Raw genomic sequence first — 19,887 nt, forward strand, 5'->3', positions numbered from 1 at the left:
ATTAGAGTTTTAAAAAACAACACTGGGCGAAAAAAAAAACCCTGAAGAGCAGAATCATGAAATCCTACGTTTCCTTAAACGAGAAACACTGCCTTTCTGCACTTTGAGGTTTTCCTCTCTGTCTGGTGTGAATGCTGTTTCTAACTGCAGCTGAAAGTGTTTTGATGATTGAGCTGTTTCTGCGATTGAAGGTAGCACAGAGCTGCACACACACACATATATACAGGAGGAGGAGGAGGAGGAGCGGTAAGAGAGCAGACAGACACCAGATGTTTCCATACAATCCAAAGCAGTAAGCCAGCACAGCAGAGGCAAGATGTGCAGTGCAGCAGTGTGTTTATGCGCGTGTGTGTGTGTAATTATTAACCTGGCGAGGGCATGCCCATAGCTTGGGTGGCCCATCAGGAATCCGACAGCGAGTCTAGAAATAGCAGAAGATGGGAGAGATTTGTGATCGGTGCCTCCTGGTGAAAAGGGGGGAGATCCTCCTTTTACTGCAGGGATTAGTGTGGGTATATTTGGAAGTATCGCAGGTTAGTTTAGGATCTGTGTGTGTGTGTGTGTGCAGATAGACTCATGAGATAAAGATCAGTTGCATTTTTAATGATCCCAAGGGGAAATTGGGTCACTGCTGCAGCAGAGAACAGTGTGACGATAAAAATACAACAAACAGAACATTCCCGCGATTAAAGATGCAGCATGCACCATTTTAATGCAGAGACCCTCTATTCTAGTCTATCTCTAACCTGTGTGTTGGGTGGTTTTGCTATACTGTTCTCATCATTTCACTGTGGGGGGTTTTTGTCAACCAAAAAAATTGCTGGGACGCTCTGGTATTGCTGGCTGAGGCGTTTGAATGAATACCAAACAGGATCTCACAATTCCCTTCTTGACTGTCCACTCTTGATGTGCTTACAATGACCGTTGCTCCACCCACCTACCCACCTACCCACACACCCACACATGCACACTAACACACACACACAATCTAAAGATGCTGATAGGGTCAAGTCCAGGCTATCTCCAGCTTATCTCCCAGCGTTAGATCTAAAGCTGTCTGTCTGTGATGAAGAGAAGAAAGCTAAAGGCCTCAACCGGGATCACTCAGCCTCTCCAAAAGACTAGCAGACTTTCGCACAGTTTCCTCCTTGAACCTACAGCCAGCTGACTGGAGAAGCACATTAATAGGTGAGGTGAGGGTGAGGTGTTGAGAGAGAGAGCAGAGAGATGTGTTTGTGTGTGTGACGGAGGACGGGGGAGAAAAAGAAAGAGAGGGAGAGTTATCAGTCATGCTGTCAGTCTCCGGGGCAGGTTGTGATAAGAGAGGCAGTATGGCAGCGGTTGGTATCTATCTCCCCCCCTCTCTGTCTCCCTTTCTCTCCCACACACACACATACATATAACGGGGGAGAAAGACCCTGTTGTGTTCCCCTCTGCCACCCATGAATGAACACAGCGCAGGTGTGCTGAGGTGAGGAGTTGGACTGTATGGCAGCCATTTGTCGACTGTATTTTGGGGCAGAGAGATGACAGAGGGAATACAGATGGTAAGACTTGGGGGGAAAATGCTCTAGAAAAAGGGTGCAGCTGCAGGTTAAGTGTTTGATTTGTCTGCTGGGATACTTAAACAGTCTGACACTGAGATACGCACCGTCCTGTGGCTTTTTTTTAAAGCAGAGCCTCATAGCATGACACATGCTTGCAAGGATACGAGTCTCATTTTTAGTAACTGGCAGCATATTTCACTCAGTGTTTGCTTGTAAATTTCTATCTTGCTCTGGTTTGACTCATCCGATGCAGACTTTGCTGGTCATTTCCGCCACACATTTCACAGCTTTCTCCTCCTACTCTGCATCTGCATGTTTTTAAAATCCTCTAAGCTACAAGAAACAGCCTCGGCGTAGCTACCTGCATGCGGAAATGTCAAGTTTTGAAGATTTGGATCATGCAGTAAGGGAGGCTCGGTTCTTTTTTTGGTGAGTTAGCCGTTTTCATGACGCTGCTCACCTCCCTGCATGCAAATATTCCATCAAAACAATTCCTCCGTCACTATTTTGCAACTCGCCATCACTGCATCCTGGGCTTAGCACAATCTAAAAGACTGTGATTGGCTGGTAGAAATGCAAACGAGCCAGAGTGTTCTTGAGTAGAATGTCTGCTACTCACGAAATTGAGAAGAAAATAAGAGATAATAGATCAGAAAATGGTTTATGTTGTTGGACGATATGTTGAGCATGGTGAAATATTATTTAGACTCGATGTACAGAGAGGTGTGAAAAATGTAATTAGTTCAGCATCTATAGTATGGGGAGTTTTCTTTCCCCATGTTGGCAACACTTGGAAAATGTTTGACGTACTGACTCCAAGTTTTCCTATTTCTGCAAAACAAATAATCAAAGAAATTAAACTTTAGTGTTTTTTATTTTTTAATGATTGTGTCATGCTGTAGACGAGACATTTTGGGTTCTATCTGCTTCTAGTCGTGGTTGTGCTGTTTCCATAGAGGTGCAGACGTTGATACTGCAATGAAAAATGAGCCCACAGCGAGTAAAAATGTGACGGGGAGGGCAAAAACGGTTTTAATGTATATCATCTATCAAAACTCGTGTCATCAAATCCACAGTTTGGTGTCTTGTAAGTGCAGAGCTGCCACCAACATGTTGCCAAAAGCTGTAGTTTACCCAGAATGCCGCCACATATACACCCAAGCAGCAGACGGCAGTGAATGTAATCCCTGGTGGGATAAATACAAACACATTCCACCCACAACATTCCCCCTGTTTTTCCCTCGCAGGTCGGCCTCCATTAGCCATGCATTGACCCAATATTTGGGGGGTTACGAGCTGATGGTGGGGGGAGAGATGTTGACAAATGGGAGAGAGGAGTATCAAATGACCCCTGGGGACTGGGAGGGGGAACAGAACAGAAAGTGACCTGGTGCTGCTTCAAGGTTTTCTACTGGCTGTGTTTTCTCTCTTTTTATCTCACTGAAAGGGTCAGATCGGGGGTTAAGCAAAGATCACTTGTGCTCATCAAATAAATAAAGAGTTTAATCAGTGCCTTCTCCTCAAACACAAGTGGCACAGGGGAAGAATCCCTCCACCATAATCAACTGGTTTATGCCAGCGTGGACGCACCGCCCAGAGGCTCAGATTAGCCAATCGGAGTGACGTCTGACAGCCGCCGCGCCCTCCGGCTAGAGGTGGGCTTAGAAATGACTGACAGGCAGTAAGAAAGCTGCAAGTTGATGGCATCTAGTCAACCTGGGGGGCGTGGAGCAGCGGGGGATGACAGTCGAGTGAGGTGACAGACAGACAGAAAGTGAGGCGGTGACACACAGACCTGTCACACAACCTTGTGTCAAGGGCACCGGGGTGTTTTGTTGGCATTGTTTGCATGGCACAGCAGTCTTGACTGAAGGAAAGATGTTTGTGGAGGCTTTTGGTGTTTAAATTCCCCTCAAAAGTGCATGCACCTGTAGCTTTAGTAGGCGAAAGTTCCAACCGGTAGGTGCACAGTGCCTCAAAAAAAAGTTTCCCATGTGTCCTGACCTTTAGGAATGCACCTTCCAAATAAAGATGCCAGCCAGGCTACATACTGTACCTCATTATACAGCCAGGCCTCAGCCAGTCCATTACATTACACGGTAATACAAGCCATAGGCAGGGCACATGGGCTGGACGCTGGAGAGGCCTTTCTCAGCAGATTATTTTGGGCTCACTACTGTGTCATTACACAGCCTCCCCGCTCTGTATTTAGGCTTGTTGATTGCAGGGCTGAGATTGGGCAGGGCTGAGGTGGGCTCTCCCTCCACTCAGCTGAGGGCTTTGACATTGGCTTGGACGTTTTGATGTGTGTTTGTGGCGAAAGGGGACCATGTGCCTGTTTGCCGTTCAGCCACCCCCCTACCCTCCCCAGGCAGCCCCCCTTTCTCACTCTTTCTGTGATATATTTTTTAAAAATTCCTCATCTGCTCCTTTAAAAGAAAAAAACAGCCCCAGGAGAAGCCCTGGTTTACCATTACAATATGTTTTATCTGGGCCTTATCTATGGGAGAGTTTATATCTGTGGTATCTTGTGAAGGGGGGATGCGTCTGTTTGTGTGAGAGAAAAAGGGGGGAAAAGCTACAGGGAGGGGAGGAGAGAAAGAGAGAGAGAGAGAGTGTCTGTGCGCTCTCTCCCTCCCTATAATCGGCGACTGACGGGAGGGGGCGGAGCCGAGGCGCCGTGACTGTAACGCGATAGCTGCTCGGCTCAAAAGCGCGATCACTCACACACACACTCCACACACACCTCGCAGACGCGCACACAGGACACACGCTGGTGTCGGAGCGGAGCGCAGGCTGCACGGAGCCGCTACCAGAGAGACATAGCAGAGAGGAGCGGCGCTGCAGGAGGTGGCATGACATGAACGCTCTTTTTAAGAATCCACAGCGCACCACTTTTTCTTTATTCTTCTGTTACTTTTGTGCCTCGTTCAGAAGCAGCTGCTGACACTCGGACTGAGGTTTCCAGGGCTTTGGAAAAGCTGTTTTCTGTGGACTTTAGCTGCCCACTACGAAGCCCCTGCAGGAACCTCGTGTGCGCAAAATACGCGGGGACGCATAGAAGGAGATACGCGGACAGGGAAGCCTCTCAGTCGGAACTTGACGCACCCTGGAGCCGCTGTCCAGACTCTCTGAAGCGCAGATCTCGCCCGAAGCCTCCCAGGTGCGGAGCGCACGCAGTATTGATCACGGAGTTTGTTTGTTCACTGTTTTTTTTGGATGAGTGTCAGTGGCATCGCTCCGCTAAATGGACAGACGTAGAAGGGCTTCGCTGATCACATTTTCCCAATTTCCTCAATGACATGTAGTTGGCACACAGTTTTCTCCACCAATGGTTTAATAAACATCGTGGGATTCTTACTAAAGTGGTTCAGTTCTGACTGCTGCCAGAGGTTTTTGGTTCCGATCGGGTGTGGATTTTTTGTTGGAACGGCAGCGTTTCTATCCTACGAGGTGGGAACATTAGATACTTAACGCACCGAACAAGTTTTTTTTTTTTTTTTCGCATCCTCCAAGATGGATTTTGTGTCGTCGGTGTTTGGATTTTTAATGGCAATGTGTCATCTGGCGTTGAGAGTCAAAGGAGAAGACGGTGAGTTTTAGTTCTACTTCTTGGTTTTTGACGCACAGATGGTCTGTTTGAACCAAAACACCGAGAGGAACTGAAACTAGATTAGAAATCAGATATGCAAATATTTAGTCTAATATCACATTTCAGTTCGTGTTCTTGGCCTCTAATTACAGTACTTTTCTTTTTTTTTTAAACCATTTTTGAAGAATAATCTAGGATCCGGTGTCATGTGTTTCACATTGTAATAATACGCAAACGCCTGGCATGATGAGGCTATTGTGGGATCTTCTTGCTCTCTTGGATATTTTATTTCCATTGAATATGGTGAATGTGGGAAACAGTAGAAAAGGATTTGCAGATGAAGGCTTTACTAAAATGTATTTAAAGGCCTAATGTGTTCATTTCATTAAAAAAATCGAAATCATAGTGACGAATTAAAGCCACTTTGACTTATATTTAGGAAAATCGCAGACAAGTATCTGCCCCAGCTCTACTGAGACCATCAGCTCACTGAGCTGTGAATAAGCTGCTGATATTCATGGTGATACAGGCTACACGAGGCATCCGAAATTCCAAACTCGCTCTTTATCCCGTGTTTTCCCCTGATGTAATTATTCATCACTGGACATAAACAAACCGGTTCCTGATTAAAATTACTTTCACATCACGATGAAAGCAGCTTTTAGACGCAGGCTGCGTTCCAACCTGCTAATTTACAGTTTTGCTCGCGTCCGCAAACCCGTGCGTAAAAGCTACACTGTCATTTTAGGCTTTGACTAATCCGATCCCTGTTGTAGTCGCTGTCTCTATTAACCACCACGAGTCTCTCTGCGCTTCTCATCGTGCTCTTTCGCGTCTGTCTGTGCGCGGTGAGGGCAAATCTGCCGGCTGCTCCAGGCGGCGGCACACCGCCACCTCCGTGCGCTCTCAGCAATCAAAAAACAATAAGCAGGAAGATTAGAGATCAGGATGAGCCGCAGAATAGGAGTCATACAGCTGGTTTGGATTGGAAACCTAGCCTTAAGGCACTTAACCGGGGCTCTGTCCTGCTGTAAAGCACAGAAACGACACTGTGAAGCACCTTAGCCGTTGACTCCTGAGGGAGCAAATCCCAAACATGAAACAGCGGCTGAATTTATCTAGAAACCTAATTAAATGTGACTTAATCCAGAGGTGGCACCGCGTTCTGCCGTGCATGGAAGTGATTAAATAATAATTCATTAGTGTTGCTTTATTATGTCACCAGAAATTACCTCAGCTTTGGAGCAGTTGGAGGGTTGCATTCGGGGGTTTACCATGCAGAGAAGTGACGCCACTGGTCGGATGACACATGGCCTCTCGCTCACTCGGTCCTCCTCTAACATTCTGTTGCATTTACAGTTGACTCTGGGTGGCACAGGTTTTATAGTGTTGCCTGGTTTGGCGCTTTTGGCCGCCTGTGGTTAGGTGGGATTTTTTGCGCAAAATGGAACAGTTTTCTTTTTTTTGCACATCTGCGCTGCTTATCCCCACATTTCCCCCTCAGTATATGCCATTTACTCTTCCGATACATTGAGTATTCCTAACGAGAGGTGTATTTTCGTGCTCTCCACCGGGAGTAGGCGGGGTGCAGAGCTTGTTCATGATCCCATGATGACTGGTGGGGCTTTTACAACACCACCCGCTGGCGTTCCTTTAAAACAAAACGTCGCTCTCTTCACTTCATATGGACTCACCCTCTTTTTTGTTGTCTGCTACTTGTTTTAAATAGGACAGTCATCCCAACAATTCCTCTGCATATGTGTGCTTGTGTGTGTGTGTGTGTGTTTTACTGGCTGCCCTTATACCCATTGATCAGAGACAGATGTGAGCCTCTTGGCAGTCATCAGGCAAGCAAGAAGCTCGATCCCCCCCCTTCTTTCTCTCTCTCTCTCCCCTGCCAAGACACTGCACCACATGTCCCTGCCTCCATGCTCCCCTCAAGAGCCACATTACACACAGATGCCAGAGGAAAGAGAGACTTGACAGAGAACAGAGCGGAGACAGAACAGGGAGGCTCACAGAGGGAGATGTGAGGGGACAGTGGCTGCAGAGCAGGAGGAGAAGAAGCAGATGCAAAGTTGCACAAAGCACCGAAAAAGTGAGCAGGCCATATAAGACAAAGGGACGACTTAGGGAAGAGACGGGGGTAGTGGATTGTGCATCAGGCAGAGTGTGAGAGAAAAGGGCAACATCAAAGCGTGCAGGGGTCACGGAGTTAAAATGGCACTGGACGGAGAGGGAGCAGATCGCGTTAAGGGCTTATGAAGTGACACTGTCATCTGGGGTGACAAAGTCGGGTAAAAATCACGGCCAGAGAAGTTGTGGAGAAAAGAGAAGAATACGATCTAGAATTTGGGGGAGGAAAAAAACCCCCAACTCTGTTACAAAACGATGATCTCGTGAAAGTTAAGCACACTGGGAGTCACATTAAAGGTTTTTACTTTGCAAAGGGTTCCTGCTTTTCCACGATCGATTCCATCTGGGTTTTGGCAACTTGATACGTGTACAGTAGCGAAAGCTTTCTCTCAAAGTGGAATGTTTTGGAACAAACCGATGCTCGCCCGAGGCAGCTCAGCCAGAAGTGTGAAAATCGTACACGGTCTCGAGGTAGACGGTCGGCTGAAGATGTTTGGAAAATCTAAGTTGTGGCCTGCGGTTGTCTCCCGGTTCACACAGAATAGAAAAGGCTCATTTTCATGTGTCAAGACCTTTATTTGTAATATTTCTATCCAAAGCAGAGACACCTTCGCTCCACTCCTGCTGTAATCTCAGTAGTTTGACTCAGTGACATGTACATTAATTACTCCTTACCTCATGCATTAATATTCAAGCCATTAAGCTGCTCATTTGCATGTTTATTGAGTGGGTGGCTGTGCATCCTCTCCACCTATGGTATCAACTTCTCCCAGAGTTGGATTTTTATTCATTTAATAATTTCTTCTTCAAATGTTGGCTCCTGGGTGAATAATTGTTCTCCTTTCTGTCACCTTTGAGGTTTTGCCTCTTCTCTTTTCCTTTTGCCTTTTTCCCTTCTCCTCTCCTCCACATCCCACCCTTCAATTCTTTGCATTTCTCTGTATTTTAATCTGCCCGGCCTCCGAGGTATCAGCTGCGAAAACAAGGTCACCTATTAGCATTCATAGCCAAAGACAAACTGAGCAACCCGTTCAATACCAGTCAGGTATGGGAGTCACAGGCTCGCACAAAGCCCTGGAACAGCCCACCACACTCGGGGTGAAATTAAAAACAAGACCCCCATAAATAAAACAGAGCTCGGTCTTTCAGTCTGTCGCATTAGCCGCATAGGGGGTCTTAACGGGTGCTCAGGGACGGGTTTAGATGGAAGCTGGAGGGGGTTAGCATTGTCAAGAGGCAAAGCATTTTAAATTTACTGTAATTCAAAAGGAGGGCTAAAGAGAAGAGGGCTGCAAGAGGAAGCAGTTCAGGGTGTGAATTTAAAGGGGAAAAAAACAGCTTTTTGTAAGAACTGCAATTCACGCAAAAGGGGATTTTTTTTTCTTTTTTTTTTTTTTTAAAGCAGTCAGTTCCACTGAAAGGTAACATTCAGTGAGGTGGGGGGTAGAGGGTGGCTACAAATCACCAAGACTCCTGCAGCAAAGCTCAATTCTTCACAGCTTTCCCTTGCTGATGTAGGCTCTGCTATTTCCACTCCAGACAGGGAAATCTTTTGTGAAAAGTGCTTTGGCGGTGCAGGTTTGATGCTGCCGCACAGCAGAGAAGTGCACCGGGGGAGAAGGAGACATGATACTGTAGTCAGGTAGTGTTTAGGATTAGGCCCACACCATTACCCCCCTGCAGGCACCAGCAGCCATCTGTTTACTCGATTGATCCATTGAACCATTGATCACGATGGCCAGCACTGTGCATTTAGCTGATTAGCATGGGGCACTTATCCTGTTAGGGAGGGAGGAGTAGAGAGGGAGCAAGAAGAAAAAGGAGAGAGGAAAAGAGGATTTGGGGATATTATCTGCTTTTGATGTGGCTTTTGTTGGGTCTTAAAAGAAAATTCCTCCTGTAAACACATTAAACAGTGTTTAACAAAAAGCTATTGTGTGTGTATGTTGCATTCCTGAGCTGATTGGTTTTGCTGGTGTATCTTTTGGTCGGGTTTCATTTATTCTGCTGGATAACTGGCTGCAGAATATGTTTAATCTATCCTGAACATCACTGCATGTCATTGACCACTAAATGTACTGTTTTATCGGGAAATTCATGATAGAAAATGCAAAATCCTTCACCTACAGAGGCCTCGGTGCCATTCTCTTTGTCGGTTTGGAGTAAAAGAAACATGTAACTGATATTCTAAACACAAAAATTAAACAGAATTCACCGGGAACGTGGTGCATTTCAGTGCCCAGCTACTTTCTTTAGTTCTTAAGCATCCTTAGTAATGTTTTTAGTGGGAAATTCTTTTTCTTTTCTTTTTTTTACTTCCCAGAATGTCATTTTTAAAGGCAGAATAAATGGCATTGTGTAAAATGTTCTCCAAATGTTGCATCGAGGATGTATTTCTTTGGATGTCGTCTAAGTTTCCAGTTTGATGGAACGATATTCTGCGTGTTGCCTCAACAACATCCGTGAAACAGCCCCTGAATATTGCAGGCAAAGTTGGCCTTGTATCACATTACAGAAGCGTTTTTTGAATGTTGAGAACGTTCTGTCTTTGTTGTCATGTAACATAATATGTGACCCAGACAAGATCCTCAAAATAGTCTCCGAATGTTGCAGTTGAAACGTTTTAGGAACATTTAAAGTGATAAATAGCCTTAAATTGTTATTTGTGTGTTAGATTAAAATATTTCTATTAGAACTTGTACCTATAAAAGTTGAATTAACAAAAAACAAATGTGATTTTAGTGCGCTAGTACCAGCCTTTATGTTATTTACACTCTATTTTTAAACTTTGCTTTTTATTCAGTTTATTCGTTCAGTATATATTTCGAGGTTTTGCTTTTTTTTTCTGTGTCCACCCACTTGTGAAACTAAACCTTTGCCCACAAGCAAATGCAAAAGTTTTAAAATCAGCATATTAATGATATTTACACATATATCAGTTAGAGATTGCACACACTCCACTACTTCCCTCCCAAAGCTCTTTCATTACACCTCAGTTTAAAGGTCTTAAAGCACGGAGCAGTGAAAGTGAATCTTTATTTTTTCGTCACCCTCTTCCCCTTCTCCTTGGGTCCAGTCTTGTGTGGAATGGGTGAGATTAAAAGCAGTCAGAGGGACAACCCCTGAATGGATGAGTGCTGCCCACTCTCCCCTCTTATTCCCTCACTCTGGGTGATAGCACTTTTTAATTAAGGTGGGGAGGGAGGGGGCAAAGGGATGGGCCCGAGACACTAGGAATGATGGAGGGATTTATCAGCGCCTCTCCTCGCACTCGCAGCTTATCCCAGAGCGTGACGCCATGCTTCCCTGATAAGGCAGCTAATAGAAATGAGAGCATGAACGTGCACCGACACACACACACACACACACACACACACACACTGCAGAACGTGAGCTAAGACATGCAGACATATGCACATTTTCTCTGATAATGAAGATAAAGGCACTCACAGCGGGTACAAAGACATCTGTGGGTTCGACTAGATCGGGAGTGACTGGAAAATGTGCACGGGGATGGATTTTGCTCATTTCATTCATGCAACCTAAAAGAGATATAGAGGCATATATATATTTATAGTAGTTTTGCTGAATTTTCACTTTCACGTGCAGAATAATGAAAAACACGCTTCTGCAAACACACTCGCACACGCAGCACACACACACACACACAGTAGTGTCATTGTTCTCATGTAATAGGGTTTCGGTCCCTGCATGGTAGGAACATATGCAGCACTTGTGTGTGTGTGTGTGTAGACAGATGGGCTTCTCTAGTAGAGGAGACAGTGTAATTCATGAAGCTCGCTGGCAGCTCCTGAGTGCTTCCCCTGTGTTACTCATCCAACACCACAAGTTCTGTTCTCACCAAAACATTCTGCTCGACAGCGAAACACACACTCACGCACACACTCGCATTCATATAGACTTTCTCTGGATATGCGAGCAATTAGGAAAAATATACACATCTGTCATTAAAGAAATCCTCTCAGAGCAGTTGATTTAGTGCATGATGCTGCATCACCGACGCTCTTTGTTGTTTCTCGGCAGCAGCAAACACACACACTAGTGCCAGTGTGTAAGAGCTGACTGACAGAGGTTTCCCAGTGGGGTCAATGTCTACAGGGAGCCGCTGGATAGCAGGCATGTCTTAATGAGGCTCGTCAGGCTCTCTGCACACACACATGCTGCATCTCCCTTCTCCGCCTCTTCCTCACCCGCTGTATTTCTCCTTCCTCATCACCTTTCCGTCGCCTGCCTCTCCCTGTCACTCGTCCTGCCTCACTCTTCCCACCTATGCGCTCACGCTCGCCCGTCATACATCAACCCCCCCCTCTTCCGATCAATCCCCACCACCTCCGCCTCCTCCCTTCTTTGCTCCTCAATCCATCTTTCATCCATCCTCTTTTTTTCCTAAACCCTCCCTTCCTCATCTCCTTCTCCCCCGTTCTGTTCTTTCATCCTCTCGCTCCCCATCCTTTTCCATTTTTCTTCCCGCTGTAATCCTTTTCCCTCTCTCTCTCTCTCTTTTTCCCTTCCCTCCTCCTCCTCCTCCTCCTCCCTCCTCTTCATCCTCCTCGGAGGCCATTGAATGGGCAGCTCAGGGAAAAAGTGTTGAGGCTGCAGGATTCTCCCCAAATGGCTTAATCTGCCAAGGCTCTGCGCGCTGATAGCCTCCTGCACACCGTTCCCTCCATAGGCTTCCCAACAATGACTGTCTGTCTGCACACCCGCAGCAGATAAAGAGATGTCTGTGTGTGTCTGTGTGTGTGTTTGTGGCTTTCCGTCTGTGTCATTCTTTGCCATCCCTACTATCTTTTTGAAAAATTTTTCAGTTTGCTATTCCCCTACTTTTGTTGGCCCTTGTGATTGACAGGCCCTCTGTATGTGTTTTTTTTTTTTTTGGAAGTGTGCGTGCGTGGGTGGCCGTTTTGAACACAGCGGTTGCGTGTTTGTGTTGACATGCACACATCAACGCGTGGGCGTGCGTTAAAGCATGCATCCTGGTTCATACGAGCCCCTTTATTGCGCGCACTTGTAACCGAACTTGTATGCGCATTGTACATTCGCCTGTATCTGTGTGGATACGCATGTGGGCGGCAGGAGTCACGCACTCACATGAAATCACCGGCAGCTGTGTGTGCCTGATGTGCGAGCGTGGGCGTTGCTCCTCTCCAGTAACAAAGTAAGGAAGCCATCGCAGCTCTATCAAATGTCAGAGAATCTTAAGTGTGCCTTTTAAGCACAATAGGCGGTGGAAATGTCAACACTTGAAGGGTCTATTACACTTCAAGCCTTTGGTGCTGCTTTTTTTTTTTTCTCCTCTCTTTCCGCTTCCTTTATTGATGCTTTCACAGAAATTTGAAAGAAACAGGCAAAAATATCAACCCATTTATGTCAAGAATAGATTCAGTTCAGCGGCTGAGTGGTTAAGCGCACCATTTGGTAGTTTTTATACCAGAAGATTCAGCTGGTTGCCTGATAAAGCCCTTCTCCCCCCCTCTCCTCTGCGTGGTGTTCTTATTTAGCCAACAGACGGCAGCTACAATATTGAGGAAGCGTTCGTCCCTCTTTTGAGTTCAATATCACAAAGTTCATTACATTTAGAGATCTCGCTGGAGCATCTGCAAACACAGACAGCGTTAGGTAGAGAGCTAAACCTCCCCCTGCTGTTGTCATGGAGAACATGTTTTGCCTAAAGAATAATAATGCTGCAAATCTATTCCAATGCAAAAGTAATAAAAAAAAAAGGGAGCCACGGCGCACAATGCCCTCCGTGTTGTCCCATTGTGTGTGCGTGCAGAATACCCATATACATGTTCCTTTTGTATGTGCATGCGAGTTTATGTGTTTAGCGTGTTTGTGGGAGATAACGCAAAGCGCGAGAGCCGCAGTCGCTGTCGGGGCGCAAACGGAGAATAGGGCCTTTTGTTGCCACGTTAGCTTCTCATTACAGAGTCGGGGTGACCCCCCAGAACCCCGCTAGACAAGCCGTCTGTGTGTCACTTCCTGCCTAAGCCTGCAGAGCAATGCTATTGGCAGGCTATTGTTCCTGGGAGAGCGTGATAGGATCAGGGAATGTGTCCTAATGTTTGCAGATTGGCTTGCCGGAGCAACAATTACACTTGGAGAACGCTCCCAACGGGGGAGTAGAGAGATAAGAGCCTGGGTGTGGAAGAGGGTGAAAGAGGCTGTGTGTGTTACTCTGTGTGTGTGTGCGTTCACCAAATGCAGCAGCGATGATCTTTTATTGTTTTAATAGCTTACCCATGTGCTCCCGGTCGCATTGAGAATCCACAATGGAGAAGTTTTTCCAATTTCATCCTAACTGACAGCCTAAATTGCTTTCTTTGTTTTACTGTTCATTTGTTGCACATCATATCTTCATATAGAGAAACAAGGTAAATGAAGGAGCGCCGTCTGAGTCACCGCTCCAGGGAGTGTACCGTTTACTGGGGAGTTGCATGGTTTGACTGGCTGCCTTGCAAACGACAAACCAAAATTATGTTCACAATAAAAAAGTTGTTGCCTTATCTTGTTTGTTTCACAATCAATAACTGCCTCCCCCGTCCATGTCCCATCCTTCTGTCTCCTCTCTCTGTCTCTATCACAGTGCCAGAGTGCGGAGGCGTCCTGGATGCCAGCGAGGCCGGTTACATCACCTCCCCTGGTTATCCTCTGGAGTACCCTCCTCACCAGAACTGTCACTGGATCATCACGGCGCCGGAGCCCTCGCAGCGCATCGTCCTCAACTTCAACCCTCACTTCGAGATCGAGAGGCTCGACTGCAAGTAAGACGGGGAGAGAGGAGGGGGAGGGGAACGTCCTAATAATGAAGTCCATAAACGGCTCTTTTATCGCAGTAAAATTGCTTTCACCAGTAAGATTTGTTGGTGTACTATTATTCTGGCTGAATGATGATTTGTGTTGACGTTTTCATTAGTATGCTGCAAAAGCATTTGTATCTCAAATAAGTAATTTCCTGTTGAAGCACACAGAGTTTTACATACGATTATAATTCACTGCTGGCGGTTTGGCTCCCAAGTTGCTGAAACCTTTTCCACATTTTGACCACAAGAGGTCAATTGCAAAGTAAGTTTTAATTGTAGATACAAGCTTTCTGTAAAAGCAGACTATTAACTAGACTGCGGTTCTTGTTTGTTTTTTTGAGAATGTGGTGAGCACGTAAGCTGACTTCATCCTTCTTTGCATTCACACCACCAGGCTCATTTTCTCCTGCTTGCTGGTTTTAACCGCTGACTTTTAGCGCTGGCCTTTTTAAAAGGCTTCTCCAGGGCCATTACCAGGTTAAATTCTTTGCTCAAGGGCACATCAGCTGCAACTTGTAACCTCAGACTACTCGGAGAGAAGGAAATGTTGCTCGTTTCAGTTTCCGCAGCTCAAGGTTTTCAGTTTCTTTCGCACGCTGGCGAAACACAAAGCACAACAGGTCACAATAAAAGCTTGAGTGGAAACAGTGATTCAAATAGCTCAATAATTAGTCCATGTGTTCTTTCCACTGGCTAAACTGATGATGAAGGACATAAAAAAAAAACTTTCGATGCCAGAAGATGCTTTATTTTCATCCTGTTCTGCTTAGAACCAGATGTTGGAAATTTTAGGATTCATATTTGACTGTATCTCTGTTGAACAACCTGTATGACATTATCAGGGCTGTACTTTTGTAGCTGTAATCCTCCTCCATCTGATAATCAAATGCCAAGCAACTTTTGAAATTCCTCATGTCTGAATTTGGGCACGCAGGGCAGTGAGGAAAGTAACGACAAGATAGGATGAAAGAAAAAGAGTCCTGGTGTATTTTAAAGTCGGGGGAGGTGGAGCCAGAGAGAGGGAATAAACAGAAGGGTTGAAGAAGCAGAGAATAAGACCCAGCTGTTTATCTGGATATGAGCACGCTGGTCAGTTTCCTTTCTCAGAGACATGAGTAATCCAAATCATATGGTCTTCTATTGTCTTTAACCTCAGGAGGAAGGAGAAAGAAGTCGGTCTCCATTGTTTAATCCACTTTTATACAACCGAGTCACTGAGAATGTCGCCCGTTTCGCCGAGCTTGAGTCCGTTTAGTTTGTTTAAAACGACCAGACAAGATTGATCAGTGCAGTTTTTTTGTGCAATCACTGCCATTTATTCCTCCATTCCTTGCACCAGTCCCCCGTCTCCCTGTAAATTGAAGGATTAATAATCCTCGATGGGTGTTTCTGCATTGTTCACTGACAAAGCACTTTGTCCAGCCAGGAGGAAAAATGTTACTTTCATGACTACATCAATGGCTGCTTTGGTGAAAGGGGCTTTTTTTTTTTCTTCTTTCTTTTTTTGTAATGATTGTCGATTTCTATTCACACAGTTGTGTCGTGCTCGCGCTGAACTGGAAATGTTATTTTGATGTCTCCGCTTTTGTGTCTCCTGGTTTTTCTTTATTTTGTCAAAGGCAAAAAAAAAGGGAAAATGTTGCGTAATTATCTCTTTTTCGCAATATGCTTCTGCGCTTTAGCACCAGCGTCACAGTGTCAACGCTCGCAGCTCGCCGGACTTCCCGCTGTAGTGGGAGAGAGGAGCGGCTCAGCTGTTGATAAGCACTGTGTCAAGCAGTTTCTCACAGCCCAGAGGCATGAAGGGCAGGAGGAGGCTGAGGGAGGAGGAAGAAAAAACTGAAATGCCCCCTGTTTTTCCTTCTCTCCACAGACAGTTTTATTGGGAAAGGGGCTTTTTTTTCTTCTCTTTTTTTTTTTTTTTACACTCGCCTGGAGGGACTGAGGCCTTGGCCTGCCCTCCAACACACACTCCCACTCAGTCTCCTTCATCCTGTATGTATCAGCATGTGTGTCTATGAGAAATAGTCAGCGAGTGTGGGTGGGCGTCTACGGGTGAGTAACTCTGCAAGCATGTAAGCAACTGTTAGTTTGTAAGACTAGCCGCTGTGCTTCCCTCTTCCCTTAATCCATCTATACATCCAGCCTGTGCTCTGATAAGCCCCATTTTAAAAAGCCCATTAGCAAAACATGGGATCACGGCAACATTTATTTATGCATAACCTCTAACACTAATGTGTTTGCCCTTCTGTTTTTCACGGAAGAAGCATCTCCCCTTTGGGGCACAGAAATAGCAGCAAAAATAAGTGGAAAAAGGCGAAGTACGGCTCGATATTCCTGCTCTCTCTGTCCTGTGTTATGCTTTTTACCCGGATTGATCCAAGCCCTATAGCGCTGTTATGGGTTGCTTCCTTTTTTCTTTTTTTTTTTCTTTTTCTTTTTTTTTTTTGCCTGTATGATTAGGCACGGCAGTGTGAGAGAGCGAACTAGAGAGTAGATTTTTGCATGTTTTCACGGTCCTCGGCGAGGTTAGGGCGAGGAGAGCCAGAGGGGTGCAGAGGTGGAAGGGCTCAGCATCTCGGTCAGGGCTGCAAATCTGCATGACAGCTGGGATTACAGAGATGGCAGCAGAGAAAACCGGAGCTGTGTTACCTGAAAGACGCAGAGCTGTGTGGTCTAGACTGCTGATCACGGAAACGTGTCGAGGGAAAGGGAAGGAGAAAAAAAATTGCAGATAACATGGTCATGAAGATTGTAAATGAACATATGTTTTCGGTGGATACGCTTTAAAAACACATGCACGCACACACTCGGGCGTGCAACCTGTCAGTGTAAAAGTGCTCATCAGCCATCATCTTCCCCCTCCCTGGGCACTTTAGGCCTTTTATAAAACCGAGAAAAGTGCTTGGTCAGCCCAGGCAAGGGTTCTGAACTCTGGCTAATATCCCTGGCCAGCTGGTGATTTTCCCTCGGTGGGTTCAAACAGTCAGTGCTTTGGACGGTGTAACGTAGCCAAACCGCGGCTCTACTGCAGCAATCAAATCGGCAGCCTTATGCAGGCGTTCTATGTCTGAGGTGGCACTTTAATTCAGGATTTCATTTCAGGGGGAGTCCGGCCATGTGCCAAATAGCTCTTACCTCCAGGCTGCCAGCCGATTGATGTGAACTAAATGTAATAAAGGCTAGATGAAATATCAGGCCCATATCTCTAATGCAATCTGCCATCACCAAGCCCCAGGATGCTACCTAGTGATATACCAGGAGCCGAGGAAGGGAGAGAGAGAGAGAAGATTGAGGCAGAGACGATTCTCCTTCCCTCTTTTTTTCAGTTTCTCTCCCTCTATTTTTCTTGATCTCTCTCTTCTCTCCCTTTTTGTTATTTCATTCTCCCTCCCCTCTCTCTAGCCTGAGGAGGAAGTGTTTTTATTTTTGAATTAAAACGGGCACTCGCACACACACATGCCAAAAACTATAGTCATTCAAGAAGATCCATTTTCTTCCACCTTTGTGGGTTTGATTTTCTCATTTTTATTTGGTTATTTCTTATTGAACGCAGCCCGAGGTGCAGATTTTATGATCTAACTTTGCCCATGCAGACACACAGAGCCGTAAATCCTCTCGGCCTGTGTGGTCACAGCGAAAAGATGCCACCAGCACATAGCAGCCGCTCAGTGTTCGCATGTGTTCCTGTGCATATGATATCACCCTCTTACTAATACTCATGGGGGGCAGCAGAGAGGTGTGGGATCAATGTCTGTATTCTGGCCGTAATGGGAAATCTATAAATGATCAGCAATAGCCAGAGGGAACGAGAGTGAAGAAGGGATGAAGAGGGTGAAAGGAGACAGATGAGTTTCCAGAGGTCATGACTAAAGGGAGTTGTTCAGGATCTGATCGGTCAATATCTGGACTGCGTTTGGGCCAAGATCACGGTCATCAGCGCCCAGAAGTCATTACATGATCATATAATAGGTAGAAAACCAACATTAGCTACACTTTGAGGGGATTTCTGCCATCATTTGCCGTTTCGGTGCAGTCTACCCTGGTGCGGCAATGTTGTCTCTACATGAAGTTCATCAGTCAAAAATGTAATTAAAGTTGACTGGTGGATCTAAATTTTCCGCCAGAACGAACACGAGGTGTCTGGGTAACACGGTTTGGAGAACAGCTCCATCACAAATAAGTGTTGATGGAGGTGGATTAATATGCATCCAGCAGCGGGGTCGCAGCTTCGGCACAGACAGCAGTTATAGTCTGATGTTTCAGATCGATGCCGCGCTAGAAAGTCTGGGGCCATGCCGAGACGCTCTGTGGTCGGCGGTTTGGCCCCAGTCATGTGTAAGTATGAGTCCGTGATGGACAGCAGGAGAGGGCAGCGAGGCATGAGGAGATGAGGAGGAGAAGTGCAATTTGTTTTTGGGCTAGATTGAAGATGGCAGCCTCTGTAGATCTGCAGGGATTTTGCTCGCAGCATCTAGTTAATATTTCAGAGGCACTTATGGTTTATTAGAGTCCCCTTTGAGGGAGGGAGGAGTGTGTGTGTCGAGATGCAAGAGGATCTGGGTGTGTGTCGACCGTACGCCCTCCGCCTTGCTTAATTTCTGCTTCTGCTTCTGTAAATCAGCAAGAGGGAGAAGAGAGAAGCGACAGATGACTCTTCATTGTTTACCAGATCGGGATCTTGCGGGTTCCAGTGCTCCAAGAGTGGAAAACTGGGGAGGGAAGAAAAAAAAATAAAACAATGCAGCAGACAGGAAAATCATCTCGGCTCAAGGCCCCAAGTGTCTGAGCACAGCCAAGTTTGGTTTGCTGCTATTCAAGAACAGCTGTTGCTCTTTTATCAGCATAAACAAAATAAATCAGACGCCCGTGATGCACCCACAGCAAATTACGTGTTAATGTTTTATGTAATTTTGGAGCTCCCAGTGAATGCTTATGTACTTACGCAGGTATTTAGATTGAACCAAATGGAGCGCCCGTGCTAGCTGTTTCGCCAGTTAGACGAGAAATCTTTTGCTGATTTCACAGGAGATGGAAGCAGTAGGTTGTGTGTACGTATGTATGCATATGTGGCTATTACTGATCCCCAGAGTCGGATGATGTGTGTTTAGCATAGAGGATGACCACCAGCATCACCCGTAAGGCCGCAGAGGGCCAGTTGAGCGGCCTATAAATACACACACGTACGGTTTATACGTGCAGCCGCTTCTCGCCTGCAGGAAACGTCCCCGATCCCCGACAAACAGCAAAGGTGTGAAAGGCAATTAGTTGTTTTGGCGCAGGGGCGGAGTGATATATGAGCGCAGAGGAAGAGGAGACATGTCTGGACTGGTGCAGAATTACTGGCCCTTAAGGGTTTTTAGTTTCCTTAACCCCTCTCCCTCTGTTGCAGCTATTCTCTGCGGGGGGGAAGATGTAGGGAGGGTGAGCCCGGTGCCCTGTAATGGCTCCCTGAACACAGGGCCGGTCATGCAGACCCAGACAGACTGCCAGACAGACAGACAGCGAGCCGGGGATGGAGGATGGATGGTGTCAGACAGAAAGGCGGAGTTTGGATCAAAACAACCTCCTAATGGGATCTGGATAAGGGGGCTGTCTGCTCATGTGTGTGTGCGTTTTCATGGGTGAAGATTCATAAGTGCGCATGTGCGAGTGATTTATGTGTGTGTGTGCGCAATGTCCTGGAATGCGTTCAAGAGTGTGTTTGAAAGAGACAGACAGTGGGCTCTCACACGTCAGGCCCTCATGCATGTATTCATCAGAGCCTGGGGAGAGGCTGAGTGAACAG

General features: G+C 46.1%; 1 protein-coding gene across 3 annotated transcripts in view; it reads left to right on the forward strand.

Annotated features, from left to right (window-relative positions):
• The first annotated feature begins 4,288 nt into the window (after positions 1 to 4,288).
• The window catches only part of LOC103357368 (neuropilin-2-like), a 65,600-nt gene continuing 50,001 nt past the window's right edge, over positions 4,289 to 19,887 (forward strand). For all 3 annotated transcript variants that reach the window (XM_008281910.1, XM_008281911.1, XM_008281912.1), the window contains exons 1-2: positions 4,289 to 5,139; positions 13,883 to 14,060. In XM_008281910.1, coding sequence (XP_008280132.1) covers positions 5,064 to 5,139; positions 13,883 to 14,060 — 254 coding nt within the window. In that variant the 5' untranslated portion in view covers positions 4,289 to 5,063. The remainder of the gene's footprint in view (positions 5,140 to 13,882; positions 14,061 to 19,887) is intronic.

This window comes from Stegastes partitus, unplaced genomic scaffold (assembly GCF_000690725.1).
Source record: "Stegastes partitus isolate 25-593 unplaced genomic scaffold, Stegastes_partitus-1.0.2 Scaffold250, whole genome shotgun sequence".
NCBI lineage: Eukaryota > Metazoa > Chordata > Actinopteri > Pomacentridae > Stegastes > Stegastes partitus.